Source organism: Vulpes lagopus, chromosome 11, assembly GCF_018345385.1.
Source record: "Vulpes lagopus strain Blue_001 chromosome 11, ASM1834538v1, whole genome shotgun sequence".
NCBI lineage: Eukaryota > Metazoa > Chordata > Mammalia > Carnivora > Canidae > Vulpes > Vulpes lagopus.
This window is the reverse complement of record NC_054834.1, coordinates 98,366,643-98,383,944: the sequence shown is the minus strand read 5'-3', so window position 1 is coordinate 98,383,944 and position 17,302 is coordinate 98,366,643. Positions and strand designations below refer to the sequence as shown.

Genomic DNA, 17,302 nt, shown 5'->3' with positions numbered 1-17,302 from the left:
TTGCTTCAAACAGTATCCTAAAAACCTCTCTTGCAAGGGATGTGTGTGTGTGTGTGTGTGTGTGTGTGTGTGTGTGTGTCTGGGTGTAGGAGTGCCCAGACTTGTATAGAAAAGAGCAAGAGGAGGGAAGAATGTCCCCACCTGAATCTAAGCTGGGTCTATCACTAAGATTCAGCTGTGTGCAGCCACAACGGGTGGGTGCAAGGCTGGTCCCGTAACCAAAGCTTGGCTGTATAATGGGAATGTGAGTGTGAACACAGGATTGCTAATTTCCCTCGGATGCGCCCCAGGATAACCCCCCAGGGGACAGAGAGAATTACCAGCCAACCCAGCTGTACCAGCCAAACACTGATGCTCTGGTACCTCTCTAAGAGAGTTTAACAAAGAGAAGAGAAAAAAGCACTTTTTCTCTCAACCTGATTGGACACATAGTTCTGAGTTGAAGAGCATGTGAATAAAGGCCCTTTGAGACAAAAATTCAACTTCCCAAATTACAAGAAGACCCACACATGCAAAATGACTGAAGACAAAATGGTCCCCTTGCCACTCTGCTTCTAATACTAAGCAGAGTTTTCTTTTTAAATTCAAACCATGTATCCTCTAAATTGGTGGGGGATGGAGGGTGGGGGAGGTGGTCAGGGAGAAACACCAGATGCCTCAGATTTTCCTCTTCGTTCTGCCACTAAAAGGTGAACACATTTGGGAAAATCTTTTGACTGCTGGGCCCTCAATATCCTTATCTTTAAATCAGGGGAGTTTGGTCCTTTCCTGTTCAAAGATCCATGCTTCCATGTGAAAGGTAAAAAATTCAAAGTATAAAAGTAAAACTGAGATTACAAAGGGTATCTGGGTCCCTGAATAGGCCATAATCCCTCTGAGATCGTGGGAAGCAATTCTGGTGAGTGTATAATATGTATGTAAGCATTTTCCAGGAAGAGGGACAGTATTTTCATCAGAGCCTTAAAGGGAAATTAAGTTCCAAAAAAGGTTGAAGATCACTGGTTGAGGCAGCAAATGCTGTCTTTCGTTTCTGATTTATCTGATTTGCAGAGCAGATCAGCAGCAATCTTTACATGGTTATAAAATCTGTCCCACAAAGCCTTCTTAAGTATCTCATTTATCTTCACGAGCTGTGTGTTTATGATTTTTCATGAGCAGCAAGGCCGTTCAGAATCAAGAGCCCTTTTCATTAAAGACTTAAAATTGTGGGGATTTCAACGTTTATTTTGATATTAGTAGCTGAAGGAGAGCCATGTTAGTTCATCAGAAAATTTCAAGCATGCAGAATCTGATACCTTTGCATGTTCAGGTTGAATTATTTTACTATTTCTTTTTTCTAGAGTTAACTGACGTGAAACAAAAGGCTTGGCTCCTCCTCCCAACTGGCTTTTCTTTTTCTTCTGATGTGAGTCTGTTGTGAAATGATGATGAATTAACTGTGGTTCTGTTTGTAGTAGTGATTGTAATTTTTGTAAGGATTTGATCCTCAAGACACATTCAGTAGAAGATATATTTATATAATATTCTAATAAGAATTAGTTGAAAATCAGAGAGAAGCAGAAAATGACATTAGGGAATCTGAGGACCTGTTAAGAGGAAAGATGATTTAGGAAGACATGAGAACCAAAGAGAAAATCTACAGGATTAGATGCTGAAACAGTAACCAATCCCTAAGAGACACAAGAAACGGGGATTTTTTTTTTTTAACAGAGGGAACACACATAGCAAGTAGAGAATACTGAATTTTCGAATACATTAAATGAAAACGACACAAAAACCTCATAACCGAGCTTTTCAAGAGCATCTCTTGTGGCTGATCATCTCAAGGCGTTATATGGCTTTTCGGTAATTAAGGCAAAGACAGAGGCGAGCGGAAAATATCTTAGAAAGAAGGATGTTGCCAGTGATTATCAGATAAATGCAAAAAGCTCAGGGGAACAATCTTTTGTGGTATAGAAGTGCCAATCAGTGCGAAACGTGCATTTTTTTCCCCCTGAGATAATATCAAAGAGGCATCAGGTAAAAGCAAGAAAATTAGATTTTAGCATTGGCCTTGTATCAAATTATTGCAGGTAATCCCTTGCTGCTTCTTAAACGACCCCCGTCCCCTCCGATCAGTGGCCCCCGAGGCTCCGAAGTCCCGGCGGGAAGGCCGGGCCCAGCCGCGGCCCGAGCCCCAGGTCACGCGCTGCAGACCCGCGCCCACCCCGAGGGTGATCCGTCCTCGCGCGAACCCGGCCCGGCATGACCCTCCCGGCTTGGGGACGGCAGTTCGCGGAGCATCCTCCTCTTTCGAGTAACAGCTCGGCCCTCGTCCTCTCCGCGCCTCCACAAATCCCATTCAAGAAAAATCGCAGGGATTTCGGCCCCCGCCCCCGCCCCGCCAGGCTCCCGGAGGCCGCCTCCCAGCGGGCGGCGGCGGCGGCTCCTCCCAGCCCCAGGGCAGGAGGGGCGCGCGCCCCCGAGCCGCGGCCCCCGGCGCGCGCACCCGTTGCTATGGGGACGCAGCGGCCCGGCTCCCGGCGCGCGCCTCCGAGCCGCGGCCCCCGGCGCGCGCACCCGTTGCTATGGGGACGCAGCGGCCGCGGCCCCCGGGCGCGCGCCCGTTGCTATGGAAACGTAGCGGCCCGGCCCCCGGCGCGCGCCTCCGAGCCGCGCCCCCCAGGCGCGCGCCCGTTGCCTGGGGACGCAGCGGCCGCAGCCCCCCAGGCGCGCGCCCGTTGCCATGGGGACGCAGCGGCCCGGCCGCCCGCGGGGGTCGCGCGAGGAGGCGCAGGGGCAGATCCGGGGGGAGACGCTGTCGCAAGATGGCGCCGGCGAGGCCGCGGGCTGCGGAGTGAGCGCGCCCCGCCGGGGGCCCCGCGAGGCTGCTCCTCCTCCCCGCCGCCCCGCCGCCGCCGCCGCCGCCGCCGCGCCCCCCGCCTCGCAGGTACCGCCGCCCGCGCGCTCCGCGTGGCGCACAGATGGCCGCGACAAGTGCCGGCTCGCCTCGGGCTAGCGGGTCTGCCCCGGCGCGGGTGCGCCCGCCGCGAACGCACACATAACTTTTTGTGGCCGCGCGCCCCGGCCTGCAGCGTCCCCGCGCGCCCGCGCCCCACCACGCCCCTCCGGTCCCCGCGCCCTCCGCGCTGCGAGCGCTCCGGGCCGCGGCGCTCATCTCCGGGCGGCCGGGAGGAGCGCGTGCGCCGGCGGGAGGCGGCGGCGAGCGGCCGGGAGCGCCGTACGATGGCCCTGACCCTGTTCGGTGAGTGCAGGTGGGCCGCGCCCCGGGGAGGCGGGGGGCGCCGGGGGGCGCCGGGGGGCGCCGGGGCTCGCGGCCGGCCGGGCGGGGCGGGGCGGGGCGGGGGCGCGGGCCGGCTCCCTCGCGCCTCTCCATTGTCTCCTCCGCAGGCAGGGCCGCTGGGCGTGTGCTCCCCGGGCCGGCTCCGCGCCGCCAGCCGCCGTCCGCCCGCCCTGGCCGACGGGTGACCCGAGGCCGCTCTAACGTGCCGGCTTGGGCGCCAAGTGAGCGGGGGGGCCTCCAGACCTAACGTGTCTCAAGTCAGTGAATAAAGATCCTGGAAAGTTTATTTATTTCCGAGCAGGATGTCTGTGCATCCCAGCCTCCCCGGAAAATTGCCAGAGGCAGGCGCGCTGAGCCTTGTTGGGTTTTGGGACGGCTTATTTATTTTTTATTTATTTATTTGGAGCCCGGGATAAGTGGTGAACCGAATATTTGTTACAATGGAAAATGTTTGCGCTGACAGATAACGAGAGCACGCAAGGAGAAAGTTGGTTTCTGGGTGATAAGTGATCTCGGGAGAATAACTTTGAGGGTATTAGGAAAGAAATGGGATTTCTGTGATGTAATTACTGCAACACTATTGTTTCAGTGGTTAAGACTTGAAGGTGCCCCCCCCCCCTCCTGGAGTCTGTGATGACAATGGATGGGTTGGGAAGAAGGGCTGAAAAGATACAATGTTTCCCATTGCCGACGCTGACCGTGGAGGACACGCACCTCCCTTTAAGAAAACTCCGTATGTGGGAATTTAGATGTTCAAAGTAGTGTGTATGGTCTGTACTGATGGGACACTGCTGGCCACCGGGGCGGTGTAAGTAAGTGACTCACAAGATGAAGTTTCCAGTTACATTTTAATTGCATCATTTGATCAAGTTATAGGCATCACATACCACAAATGCTTTTTCATATAAATACTGAGAGTGAATCAATCTGCTAGAATCAAAGAGTTACCCTTATTTAGCCACCTTATTGTATACATTACATTTAGATGCAGGCAGGTTATTTTCTAATGGCCCTTTTGTGGCAGAAGCGAGCCTAGAACACAGTTTGCCAGTCTGCAGTCTGGGGTATGTTTACTTTGCCGGAATACCCACAGTACTAGAAATGGCATTATTTTTTTTTAAGATTTTATTTATTTATTCATGAGAGACAGAGAGGCAGAGACACAGGCAGAGGGAGAAGCAGGCTCCATGCAGGGAGCCCGACGTGGGACTCGATCTTGGGTCCCCAGGATCACGCCCTGGGCCACCCAGGGATCCCCATCCCTAGGTGCTTTAAAAAATGTTTCTTCTTTCTCTGAAAGAAATAAAAATCTCACTGTTGTTTTTCTAATACTTTGTGTCTTATCTGCACCATCTAGTAGAGCATTTTTTTTTCCTTAAGTGTGGACTTCTTTTTGTACAAAAGTTAAAAATGGTGGATGGCTTAAATCATAGTTGATATTTTCTTTTGAAGAAGCGTTTCTCTTATACTGTTGTAGCTGATACACAGCAGTAATATTTCCAGGAGTAAATTTCCCCTTAGACGAGAGGTTTCTTTGTTTTTGTTTTTTCACGAAATTCATTTTCCTTTTTAGTTTTTTATTTTTATTTTTAAGATTTACTTATTTATTCATAAGAGACAGAGAGAGAGAAAGAGAGAAAGAAAGAGAAAGAGAGAGAAAGAGAGAGAGGGAGGCAGGTTCCTTGCGGGGGTGGGGGTGGGGGTGGGGAGCCTGATGTGGGACTGGATCTCCAGGCCTGGGATCACGCCCTGAGCCCCTGAGCTGAGGGCAGACGCTCAACCGCTGAGCCACCCAGGTGCCCCTCATTTTCCTTTTTAAAGAGTCTGCATTTTCAGGTGTGTTTTCAAAGGTAAGGTTTATGAATCAGCCACTTCGAATGCTGACATTCTCAGTGAATAAACAAATTAGGGAGAAGCAGAGTAAGGGATAAGGTTCTAAGGATTCCTAAATTATTAAATCTTGAACTACGTAAGGAGGGATGGGGAAAGGAAGGGCATGGATTTGACCTCAAGAAGAAGCTAAAAGAAACAACTCCCACCGCTCAGAATGAATAAAGTGTCTTTAAGATTTTAAAGTCAGCTTGTGGAAAAATAGAATTTAATTTACAAAATCTAATTTGGTTGCAGGTTTTTAAGAATAATTTCCCTGTTATAAAGGAAACTACACCTGTGTGCAGAGGCTGTTTTTCAGTAATGAGAGATAGAGTAGTAGTTGTTGCACACTACTCATCAGTCATCTCTGTCCAAAATGTAGATTCCTGGGGTGCCTGGGTGGCTCAGTTGGTTAAGTTTGTCTTCAGCTCAGGTCATGGTCCCAGGGTCCTGGGATCAAGCCCCATATCAGCTTCCCTGCTCAGTGAGGAGTCTGTTTTTCTCTCTCTCTCTAGCCCCCCCTCCCCGCTATTGTGCACATGTGCACTCCCTTTTTCTCTCCTTCTTTTTCTTTCTCAAATGAATAATTTAAAAAAAATGTAGATTCCATTGCCCCTAGGTCCACAGAATCTGCATTTCTAGAAGAAGGGGATTTTAAAGGGACTCCCCTGTGATTCTGTTATCCTTAGATTTGAGAACCATTGTATTAAATACGGGATTGCTCATATATGCCCAATTCAGAATAGCCTTTGTATATATTAAGAGCAGTCCCCACCATTAGAAGAAATAGATTTTATTTTAGATATGACAGTTGATCCATTAACAACATGAGGATTAAGGGTGCTGATCCCCAACACAGTCCAAAATCTAAGCGTTAGCTTTTAACTCCCCAAAAACCTAATAGCCTGCTGTAGAGTGGAAGCCTTGCCAGTAACATAAGCAGTTGATTACCACATATTTTCTATGTTATACATATCATATGTTGTATTTTTACAATAAAGTCAGCTAATGAAAAGAAAATGTTATTAAGAAAAGCAGAGGAAAGTACATTTATCAGTACTGTACTGGTTTTATGAAGAAAAGTCTACATATAAGTAGTTCTGTTCAAGAGTCAGCTGTACTACTGTTTGTTTTTGTTTTTAAAGATTTTATTTATTTATTCATGAGAGACACAGGGAGAGAGAGAGAAGCAGAGGGAGAAGCAGGCTCCATGCAAGGAGCCCGACGTGGGATTCGATCCCAGGACTCCAGGATCACGCCCTGGGCCAAAGGCAGGCACTTAACCGCTGAGCCACCCGGGGATCCCCTGTACTACTGCTTTTAAAAAGATTTATTTGTTATTTTAGAGAGAGGGAGAGAGAACATGCACTCACATGGACGTAGGAGGAGGGTGACGAGGGAGGGGTAAAGGGAGAAAGAATCTCAAGCAGACTCCCTGCTGAGCATGGAGCCCAACACGGGGCTCCATCTCATGACCCTGAGATCATAACCTGAGTCAAAACCAAAAGTCAGATGCTTACCCAACTGAGCCACCCAGGCGCCCCAACTGTACTACTTTTTAACTAGTCAGAAGTACCTCGTATCCCTTTATATTTCCTCTTAATAACCAACTTAGAGCAGAGGAGCAATGAGATAATAAAGTTTTGTGAGATAATAGTAAAGAGGAAATAGGGACCAGAAACTGGACACATGTAACTAAACAGTTATCAGCGTCAGAGCTCAATAGAGATCCTCTCAAAGCAACCACTGCCAGGACCCTATCTTGTCTATCATGGGTGTGTTAGTTGGTAAGGCCAGTGTCCTAAGTCCGCTTGGACTTCTGGAGTGAAATACCATAAAGTGAGTGGCTTACGTGACAGACATTTATTTCCTGAAGTTTTGGAGGCTGGGAATTCCAAGACCAGTGAGCAGCATATTCACTTCCTGATGAGGGCACTCTTTCTGGTTTACAGACATCCCTCTTTTTGCTGTGTCTTCCTGTGGTGGAGAGAGGGAAAGCAAGGTCTCCAGTCTCTTCTATGGGCACTGATCTCATCATGTGAACCCCACCCTCATGACATCATCTCACCTCATTTCTCCCCAGAGGCTCATCTCTGCAGATAACATCACATTGGGGTTAGGGCTTCAACATAGGAATTTATTGGAGTACACAATTCAGTGCATAGCTGCCAGCAATAGAGTCTAGTTTGTTTTTTTAAGATTTATTTTATTTTCCTTAGAAAGTGCAGGTTGTGGTGGGGGGGATGGGGCAGAAAGAATCATGACCCTGAGATCATGACCCGAGTCAAAATCAAGAGGAGGGCACTCAACTGACCTAGCCACCCAGGTGCCCTTAGGTTGTTGGTTTTATTTTTCTTTATGTTTTCCATTCGCATCCAGGTTTTGTTTTTGTCATTGTAAAGAATGTTCTTTTATAGGATGTTAGTGAAAGCTTCATTTAAAAAAAATGAGAACCTCTAAAATTACCTAATACAATTTTACATCGATATATTTAACTTTCTTTTACCTAAGTACGTTGTAGCAACTCAGAAATACTTGACAAGTTAAGTTGAAGAGTGACAACTGTCTTACCTTTTGTCTTCACTATTAATCACCTTTGCAGCTTAAAAAGATATTTTTAATGCACATTTCTGTTTTATCTGTGATAGAAGAACTAGATCCCAATATTTCCTGATTTTACAGTCCCATTTGGGAGTTGAAAATATGCATTTTTGAAGGTTCAGGTATTTGCTAGCATTTTTCTCCACCTTGTAGATGAGTATGCCTCTGTTATCTGCTTCAATTCAAATAATTTTTAAATCCTCAAATCCTAAACATCATCCAAATGTAATTCATACTCTGCTCACTCACCTTGCTTGTCTGTTCAACATAAATCTACAACAATGTGCAAGAGACCTGGTCCCTGTCTTCTTGGAGCTTATATTCCAGAGCTATAGTGTATGCACCTAACTACCTATTTCCAATAGGATTTTTTTTTTTTTTTTTTTTTTTTTTTTAGATCTTTCCTGATAGAGAAGCACATGTTCTCTAACAATTGCTGGACTAGAAACAAAGTCTCAGGTCATCTAATTTAGGACTTTATAGCTCGTTTACCTAACAAACGCCTTGACTGTCTATACCAATAAAGCCCTATTTGACAGAGCTGGGTGAAAAAGCATCCTGCCAGGTTATCCTTTGGCAGGTATGTCTGTCATTTATAGCTAAATGGGGCTGTGGTTTACAGCTCAGACAAATGCTGAGACTGGGAACTCGGTTAAAATCCAGCTGGGCTGGCTGGACCCTGAATAACTCTATCTGGGTAGAACTAGCTCAGGCGTTGCCCCCTCACCCCTTTTTTTTCTTTTTCCTTTTTCCTTTCATACCAGTCACTATCATCACTGCCACAGATCCCTTCTGATACTTAAGAATTCACTGTGACCTCTGACCTCCTTTCTGCAGACTCTCATACTGCCATGGAAACCTTTTCATTTTGCTGCCTGCCGCACCTGCCTTTCGGCATCTTTCTGGAGATCCTTTGGAGCAGTTAACTGGTTAATGGTGCCTTCTTTGTGATACAGTTGGAAAAATTTCTAATTTTCTATGACTGTCCTGACATTAATTCTTTTCTAACGTAATCTCTACACTCAGTGTGGGGCTCGAACTCACAACCCCCAGATCACAAGTTGCATGCTCTACCCGCTGCGCCAGCCAGGTGTCCCTAAAACTTGTTTTTAAAAAGACAAATCAACTGCATTTTCACTATGATTTATTTGCCCTAAAGCTAATTTTATGGGAAACTCCACTTGAATACAGTCTTTGCTGACATTTTTGTTTTTCATATGTTGCTCATCTAAGAACAGGAGAGGGACTTACCTAAGCAGCAGGGTGGTCTAGTGGTGAGAGCACAGCTACTTTTCTTAGAATGTTTCATCTTTTCAGCTGTCATTAAGATCACCATCCTTATGTAAATACTTGTGCATATTCTCTTACTGGTATCAAAAGCTTAATATTTTAGCTTTAAAATTTTCTTTTAATATGTGGAGATTTAATACTATGTAAGAGAGATAAAAGAATTATAGTTGCCATAACTCTGATAGTTACCTTTATAAAAGGTATAAAAGGAATATTGGTAATGTAGTCTTTTGAATGACATCTGTCCCTGCAGTAACAATCCTATTAGCATCCTGATCTTTGAAGATAGAGTGATATGTATAATTTATAAAAATGTGACATAATTTGTCAATAAGAGTTTCAATTTCTTTTAGATCAATATTTGTCTACCTTTAAAAAAAAATCCCACCCTTGTTAAGAAGATTTTTTGTCTTTTTGGGTTTAAAAATTTTTTTATTTATTCATTTGAGAAAGAGAGACACACAGAGAAGACAGAGCAGCAGGAGTGGGACAGAGGGAGAGAGGAAGCTGACTCTGCTGAGCGCAGCACCTGAGGTTATGACCTGAGCCAAAGTCAGGCTTAACCGATTGAGCCACCCAGACGGCTAGGCACTTTTTCTTAATTGTTTTTCTTCATGAGAATCTCTATAGTAATAGTAATATCCTTTGACATGAGTAATTGATGTTTTCTCAGTTTTATATAAAGTATCAGTAGTAGCACCTTTAAAAAACTTTATTATTGGGCAGCCCAGGTAGCTCAGCAGTTTAGTGCCGCCTTCAGCCCAGGGTGTGATCCTGGAGACCCGGGATCGAGTTCCATGTCGGGCTCCCTGCATGGAGCCTGCTTCTCCCTCTGCCTGTGTCTATGCCTCTCTCTCTCTTTCTGTGTCTCTCATGAATAAATAAATAAAATCTTTAAAAAATATAAAAATAAAAAACGTTATTATTCGTTTGTAATATATAAACTAAATGAAGTCACTGAACTTTCTGCCCAAACCCAACTCAAGACAAATCGTTGAGCCTGGCTTTACCAGTCATAAGTTATTCCTACATAGTAAATGATTCCCATAACCTTTGATTTTTATTTATTAATATAATCTTACTATCCTTCAAAAGCATAGGGGTGCCTGAGTGGCTTACTTGGTTAAGTGTCTAACTCTTGATTTCAGCTCCGGTCATGACCTCAGAGTGATGGGATCAGCCCTGTGTCAGGAGTCTGCTTAAGATTCTCTCTCTTAAAAAAAAAAAAAAAGAAAGAAAGAAACTAAGAAACAGAATGGTGTGAGTGTATTTTACACTGAAAAGTTATATTGAAAAAAAAAAACCATATTTGATAGAAAAATAGTTATATTATACTTTCTTAGTTTGGCTCCTTATTTCTAAAAACCATAATGAACACTTTGTGAATATACTAAAAAAACCCATTTCCCTGTATATGTTAAAGACTGAATTTTATGGTGTGTGAATTCTGTCTCAATTGAAACATTATTAATTTAGAAATTACCTGGAGGGGGGAGGACCACATGGAACAGAAGAAAGGTTTACTTCACTTAAACTTTAAAAAACAGAAATGACTATTTTAAAAATAATGGTTTTATATCCAGGAACCTTTTAGAACTTTTCACATTTTTAGAAAGTTTTTTTTCCTCTTTTATTCTCCAAGAAACTAAAACAAAACAAAAAATTGATAGTGTAGAAATGCTCATGCCTGTTTGAATAGTTGTTTTAAATTTAGAAAAGTAAGCATTTCTTGGAAAGAATTAATGCAGACAGTTGAGGAATTTGTGGGAAGGGAAGATGAGTCAGGCCCCGGTGTGGGCCCTCTGCTTAGTAGCCTGGCAGGGGGCCACCTCATTGTGTTTCCTCTAGCTGCTCCGAAGCTTGTCCTTTCCCTTTCCACTTGGACTTTTTAACCTTTGGATTTCATCGGGACCATGTATATCTCATGGTGTAAAACAAATAGAAGAAAAGATGTAGTCCAAGAATTGTATCTCTGCATGAATAGATTTTCATGACCACAGACTTGACCTTTTCTTTAAATTGCTAATCTCTTTTTTTTTTTAGAGTTCTGTTTATTTGTTTGAGAGAGAGAGAGAGAGCGTGGGCAAGTGCACTCTGATGAGCAGGGGGAGGGACAGAGAGAGAGGAAGAGAGGAAATCAAGTGGACATGCACTGAGCACAGAGCCTCCTGCGGGGCTTGAACCCAGGTCCCTGAGATCTGGGCATGAGCCCGATAGGTAAGCGGCAAAGGTATCCATTTGAGCAGTGTATAAATATCTGCCTGACTGAAGTATTTCCCCTGCAGACCTTCCGTAGTGAATGCATTTAATATCATGATACTACAATTAAAGCATGGATTCTTAGCATGTTACCTGTGAGGAATAATATGCTAGTTCTAGATACTTACCTTCACATAGCATGAGGGAATGACTGTAATTTATGGACGGAGGATCTTAAAGTAGACAGGGCAAGCATTTTGATTGAGGGAGCTGTGCTATAAGAGAAAGTGCTGGTTTTTAGGTAGGGCGTACGGCATTACTAAGAAGGACCTGAGGTAGGTGGTGTAATAAGCAGAACAATGTAAGAGCCCAGGGCGTTTGGGATCAGGGGCAAGGAATGGATGTACCATAGAGTGAGAGAAGGAAGGAGGAACAGGAGGTATACTGTTTCCTAATTTTTCTGAAGATAGCTCTGAGGCTTGGGATGGGTCTTCTTATTTTGTGATTTGTTTACTCATCTATTGAAGAAATCGAGGACCTAAAATGTGCCAGGTATGTATTAGTTCCTGTCCTCAAGGAACTTATGTTTGCAGTGGAAGGAGACAGACAATAAAACATGTATAGTGTGGGGGCGCCTGGGGGAGGGGTGCATAGTTGGTTAAGCGTTGGACTCTTGGCTTCGGCTTAGGTCCTGATCTCAGGGAGCCCTGGGTCAGCTCCACGCTCAGCAGAGTCTGCTTGAATTCCTCTCTCGTTCCCTCTGCCCCTCCCCATTGCATGCTTCCAGGTGTGCACTCCCTCTCTCTAAAATGAATAAATCTTTAAAAAAATGTTACTGTGCCAGGTGGTTTGTGCTATGAAGAAGTATAAAGCAGGATGAGGAGGTGGAGCTAGCTCTGTGCAGCATGGTCAGGGAAGGCCTCACAGCCAAGTGGATTTGGAGCAGAGATTCAAAGGATGTGAGGGAATGAGTCCCACATTCCTTGCCTCATGAAATGAACTTTGAGGTGGGAGTATGTGGGGGAAAGAAGGGCAACATGGCTGGAGCAGAGTAAGCCAGGGGGAGGTGATAGGAGATGAGACAGAGAGGTCCCTGGGGAATGGAGGAGTCTTGGGGTCACTATGTAGGGCCTTATAAACAAACCATGGTAAGGATCAGATTTTACTGTGTGGGATGGGGAGCTTGTGGAGGATACTTCTATAGTGTGCAGTGTAGAGGGAAGGGCTTGGATTTTGGTGTAAAGGGCTCTGTTTCATCTTTTTTCTGCCAAGTGTCAGCTCTATGTTCTAGTCTCATTTTCATTATATGTAAACCAGGTCTATTAATTCCCTTCTTCCTTCTGTGTGGAAATAAATGAGATCATGTGTGTAAGGTTCCTGATACAGTGGTGAAGACACATAGTAGCTAATATTGTTACTGATATTATTGTTGATATTAGCAAAGATCCAAGATAGCAGTTGTTTTCACAAGTCTGTTGACCTACTTGAGAAAATGGCTCTGCAATATTTCTGTTTATGTGTGTGGCTAAATATGTGCCACATGCCATTTTAGACTTTGGTAATGCTCTGGTAGAAACCTAGTTCAGGGACATACATTGAATACCAGATAGGGGCAGCCCTGGTGGCCCTGTGGTTTAGCGCCACCTTCGGCCTGGGGTGTGATCCTGGAGACCCGGGATTGAGTCTCACGTCAAGGTCCCTGTATGGAGCCCGCTTCTCCCTCTGCCTGTGTCTCTGCCTCTCTCTTTTTCTGTCATGAATAAATAAAATCTTAAAAAAAAAAAAAAAGAATACCAGATAAACTTCTGATAGCTCTGAACAGTTGATATTTCCTGTTGTACTCTGAAATGTAAAGTACACTGACCAATCAGCAATGCTTCTCCTTTGGGTGATGATCTAGACTCTAATCAGATCTAGCCCCTGCCGCTTAGCCCTTAAAATATATCAAGGAATATAAGCTTAATGTTTGCTATGTCCCAGGTATTCAGTCCAGGTTTACTGAGTGAATAAGTATAGTGATAGTGATGGACTATCATCTATATACTTATCTTGTGGACAACCTCGAATCAGTTTGTTTATATGTTTGTTTATTTTTTTAGAGAGAGAATGCACATGTGCCTGAAGGGGGGCCAGAGGGAAAGGGAGAGAGAATCTCAAGGAGACTTACTGCAAGGTGCAAAGCCAGACTCGGGGCTCGATCCCATGACCCTGAGATCATGACCTGAGCCAAAATCAAGAGTTGGACACTTAACTAACTGAGCCACCCAGGCACCCCACCTTGAGTCAGCTTAAACATTTGCTTTCATTTATCTTTTTTCTTCCTTTATTATTTTGGATTATTTTTGTGTCAGAGTCCATAATTGGAAATTATGCCTCTTAGAATTTGGTTAGTCTAACAGTGGGTCCCTGTCACCATTAAGATTAAGTCCAAACTTCCTAGTTTGAATATAAGGCTTTTTGAATAGGACCCCTGCTTACTTGTCTGGCCTCATCTCCTCTTCTTTCCTCCTCAGAGGTTGTGCTTCGGCTGTACTGGACTACTTGAAGTTTCCAGAAGGGATTGTAGTTAGTGTGCCTCTGGCACAGTCATTTCCCAAAGCTGTTCTTTGCACTTGCTTACCTCTACACACTTTGCAAAACTCAGCCTGAATAGTCTCCCTTTGTGAGTTAGTTACACCTTTGCTGCATCCATTGTGTCCCGTACACTTCTCTTTCCTACCACTTACCCTGTGGTGATAGGGTGGTCCGTAGATGGATTCTCTTGCCTTCCCTGTTAGATGAAGCTCCCTGACGTGAAAGCTGTAGATTTCTTCTGTGTATCCTTAACAACTGCGAGTGTCTGATGCATCCAAGCTACTCAATAAATGCTTGAATGAATGTTGCATATTACAGAAGTCTGCTGGATTTCTTAAATTTGGGAGTTAATTTTAAGGCCTCAATTCATGTACACACCTTCTACTGTTCACTTCTTTGTTCATGTGTTTTTTTTTTTTTAATGCAGTAAATGTGCCATTCTCTCATCTGATGGTTCCATACTATAATACGGATTTCCCAAGTGGAAGCTCACAAGGGCTTGAGTAAAATGGAAATCTCTCTGGGAGCAGATTCTTTGAGGTTTTAACTGTAGTATTACTAACCATCGGCAGATGTTTCTAAATTATTTGGCATAATTAGATAACAAATTCCACTTCATTAAACTATTGTTCCTTTTCATTTCAACAGTACAAAGGAATTGCACATAAATTAGCTTGGTTTGTTCACGTTTTACTCTCACGGTAGGGAACATAATCGAATAGGAATTCAGTATGAAAATGGCTAACTTAACCTTTTAGAGGTCTGAAAATGAAAACATACCATCTTTCTCTCATAATAATAAATCTGCATGCTACATAGACATTCCTGCTATTGTCATATGGGTATTAGAAGAGTAGATACAAACAGCAGTTTAAACATTCATATTTTTAAATGAATCAAAGAAAAATTTTTGTTACTTCTTAATACCTCTCCTTGTTCCAGAAAGAATTGAGGTGGTCTACAAAAAAGCATAATGCAAGAGGACTGAAGACAATAAGCAGAGGAATTTGTTTTTCTCTGTCTTGTCTCATTAGTTTCCTCCTCTGCCCTGGACCACTTCCCTTACATTCCAGCCATGCTTTCCTAGTCAACATGAGAAAGCCTTTCCTCAACTTTGGAACCCTCTGAAGTACCAGCGTGAGTTATTAGTGTTTTGTGGGCCCTACCTCCTCTTCCTTGCATGGCTGCTTCCTCCTCCACCCTGTCTACCCTGTCTCCTCCCAGCCAGTGGGGGACTGTAATAGGTGCTTGGGAATATCATTAAGCACTAGAGAAAAAGAAAGGTGGGCAACTCTGATGAACAAAGGATTTCTGACACTGGCTTAAAGAACAAGGAAGACTCAGGACTACCGTGATAGGTGTCAAGACTAGAACAATAGGAGAAAGAGATGGGGCTTACCTCTGAGTATGAGAGCAGGGAGGATCTATAGTGGTGTGTGTGTGTGTGTGTGTGTGTGTGTGTGTGTGTGTGTGTGTGTGTGTGTGTGTCACAGGATGGAAAATGGCTAAGGGGAGACAGGGGAGGGGGAATTCTTGCTAAACTGACCCAACAGGATTTTTGGTGAGGACGGGCCAGAATGATGAGATATCAGGGCTCAGGGGTGAGGAATTTGATTGGATAGTGAAGGTAGGAGGATTCTCTCTAAACTGCCATAGCAGATTTCTTGCTCAAAGGGCTTTGCAGGGCCTGGTGCAGCCTGGAGACAGGGCCGAGGCTAGTCAAGAAGAGAGCTTGGGATAGCCTGACTCAGGTTTGGTCAAGTAGTGCCTCCTGTCACAGCTACTACCTCATTTTCGGCTTCTGTTTCGCCTAAGTGCTTCATCAGTTAGTAGCCAGTAATCAGTGGCTTTCCCGCAGTCCTCATATTTGATCTTTCTGCACATTTCTGCACTCTCTGCCATTTTTAAAAGAATGTATTTATTTATTTTAGAGAGAGAGAGAGAATGCAGTGGGGAGGGGCAGTGGGAGAGGGAGGGAGTCTCAAGCAGACTCCACACACAGCATGGAGCCTGATGTGGGGCTTGATCTCATGATTCTGAGATCACAACCTGAGCTGAAACCAAGAGACGCTCAAACAACTGTGCCACCCAGGTGCCCCTCTTTGCTATTTTTGACTGCTGCTGCTTGCAACTTTTTTCTCTTGTCTTTCAAGACATTGTGTTCTGCTACTCCTTTTCTTCCCCTTTCACTATGCCTCAGTTTCCTCTTTTTGCTGCCCGAAATGTCTGCTTTTCAAGAACTGGCTTCCCTTCCTTACTCGGGAGTATTCAAACTTCCACAATGTATACTGTGTGGGTGATTCCTGAGTCTCTGTCTCCAGCCCTGCCCTGGCACCCCCTCTACATCTCAATCAGGATTTCTTTTTCTTTTTCTTTTTCTTTTTCTTTTTCTTTTTCTTTTTCTTTTTCTTTTTCTTTTTCTTTTTCTTTTTCTTTTTCTTTTTCTTTTTCTTCTTTTTCTTTTTCTTTTTCTTTTTCTTTTTCTTTTTCTTTTTTTCTTTTTTTCTTTTTCTTCTTTTTCTTTATCTTTTTCTTCTTCTTCTTCTTCTTCTTCTTCTTCTTCTTCTTTTTCTTTTTCTTTTTCTTTTTCTTTTTCTTTTTCTTTTTCTTTTTCTTTTTCTTTTTCTTTTTCTTTTTTTTCTTTCTTACCCGTGAGAGACACAGAAAGAAGCAGAGATCTAGGTAGAGGGAGAAGCACACTCCCCATGTGGAGCCTGATGTAGGACTTGATCCCAGGACCCGAGGATCATGAACTGAGCCAAAGGCAGGTGCACAACCACTGAGCCACCCAGGTGCCCCTCTGTCAGGATTTCTTGTGGACTCCAGGTGGCACATGTTCCCAGCACCAGATCCTTAGCTTGCCTTCTTCCATCCTCCCTCCCTTGCCTCTGTATCCTGTCAACTCCTGCCGATTCTTCTTTGCACAAGCTTCCCTATCAGTTCCCTTCTCTGTATTTGCAGCACTTGCTCTGTCCTTCCGTTCAGTACTGCAGTCTGTACCCCTTGCCCCCTGCCACCCATTCAAAATGAATCCCTTGTCTTCTGAATTCTTTATCATTTTATCTGCACATCTCCTGTGGTGTTTGCCAGGGTGTTCCTTTCACAGTAGTTATGTATCCTTCTGTCTTTCTAGGCTGATGATTTCTGTCAGGTAAGACTCATTCATTCTTACTTTGTCCTCAGTGCTTAGCATAGTGCTTCACATGTAGTAAGTGCTCAAAAAATATTCAAGTGAATAAATATTTCTTAAACCATGGTACTTAACTTCTTTAGTTTATTTTTAAATTTTTTTTTTAATTTTTTTTTATTTATTTATGATAGGAACACAGTGAGAGAGAGAGGCAGAGACATAGGCAGAGGGAGAAGCAGGCTCCATGCACCGGGAGCCCGACGTGGGATTCGATCCCGGATCTCCAGGATCGCGCCCTGGGCCAAAGGCAGGCGCCAAACCGCTGCGCCACCCAGGGATCCCTATTTTTAATT

The 17,302-nt window shown here is 44.3% G+C and overlaps 1 protein-coding gene across 4 annotated transcripts in view; it reads left to right on the top strand.

The window, feature by feature from the left end:
• Window positions 1-3,115: 3,115 nt before the first annotated feature.
• Window positions 3,116-17,302, top strand: part of CHN1 (chimerin 1) — a 194,641-nt gene continuing 180,454 nt past the window's right edge. The window contains exon 1 of one of the 4 annotated variants that reach the window (XM_041722802.1): window positions 3,116-3,244. Coding sequence is in view for 2 of the 4 variants with exons in the window: in XM_041722800.1 (XP_041578734.1) it covers window positions 3,226-3,244 (19 nt within the window). In the remaining 2 variants the exon portion in view is untranslated. Of the gene's footprint in view, window positions 3,245-11,235; window positions 11,264-17,302 lie in introns of those variants that run through there. The other 3 variants (XM_041722806.1, XM_041722800.1, XM_041722801.1) reach the window with 3 other exon arrangements.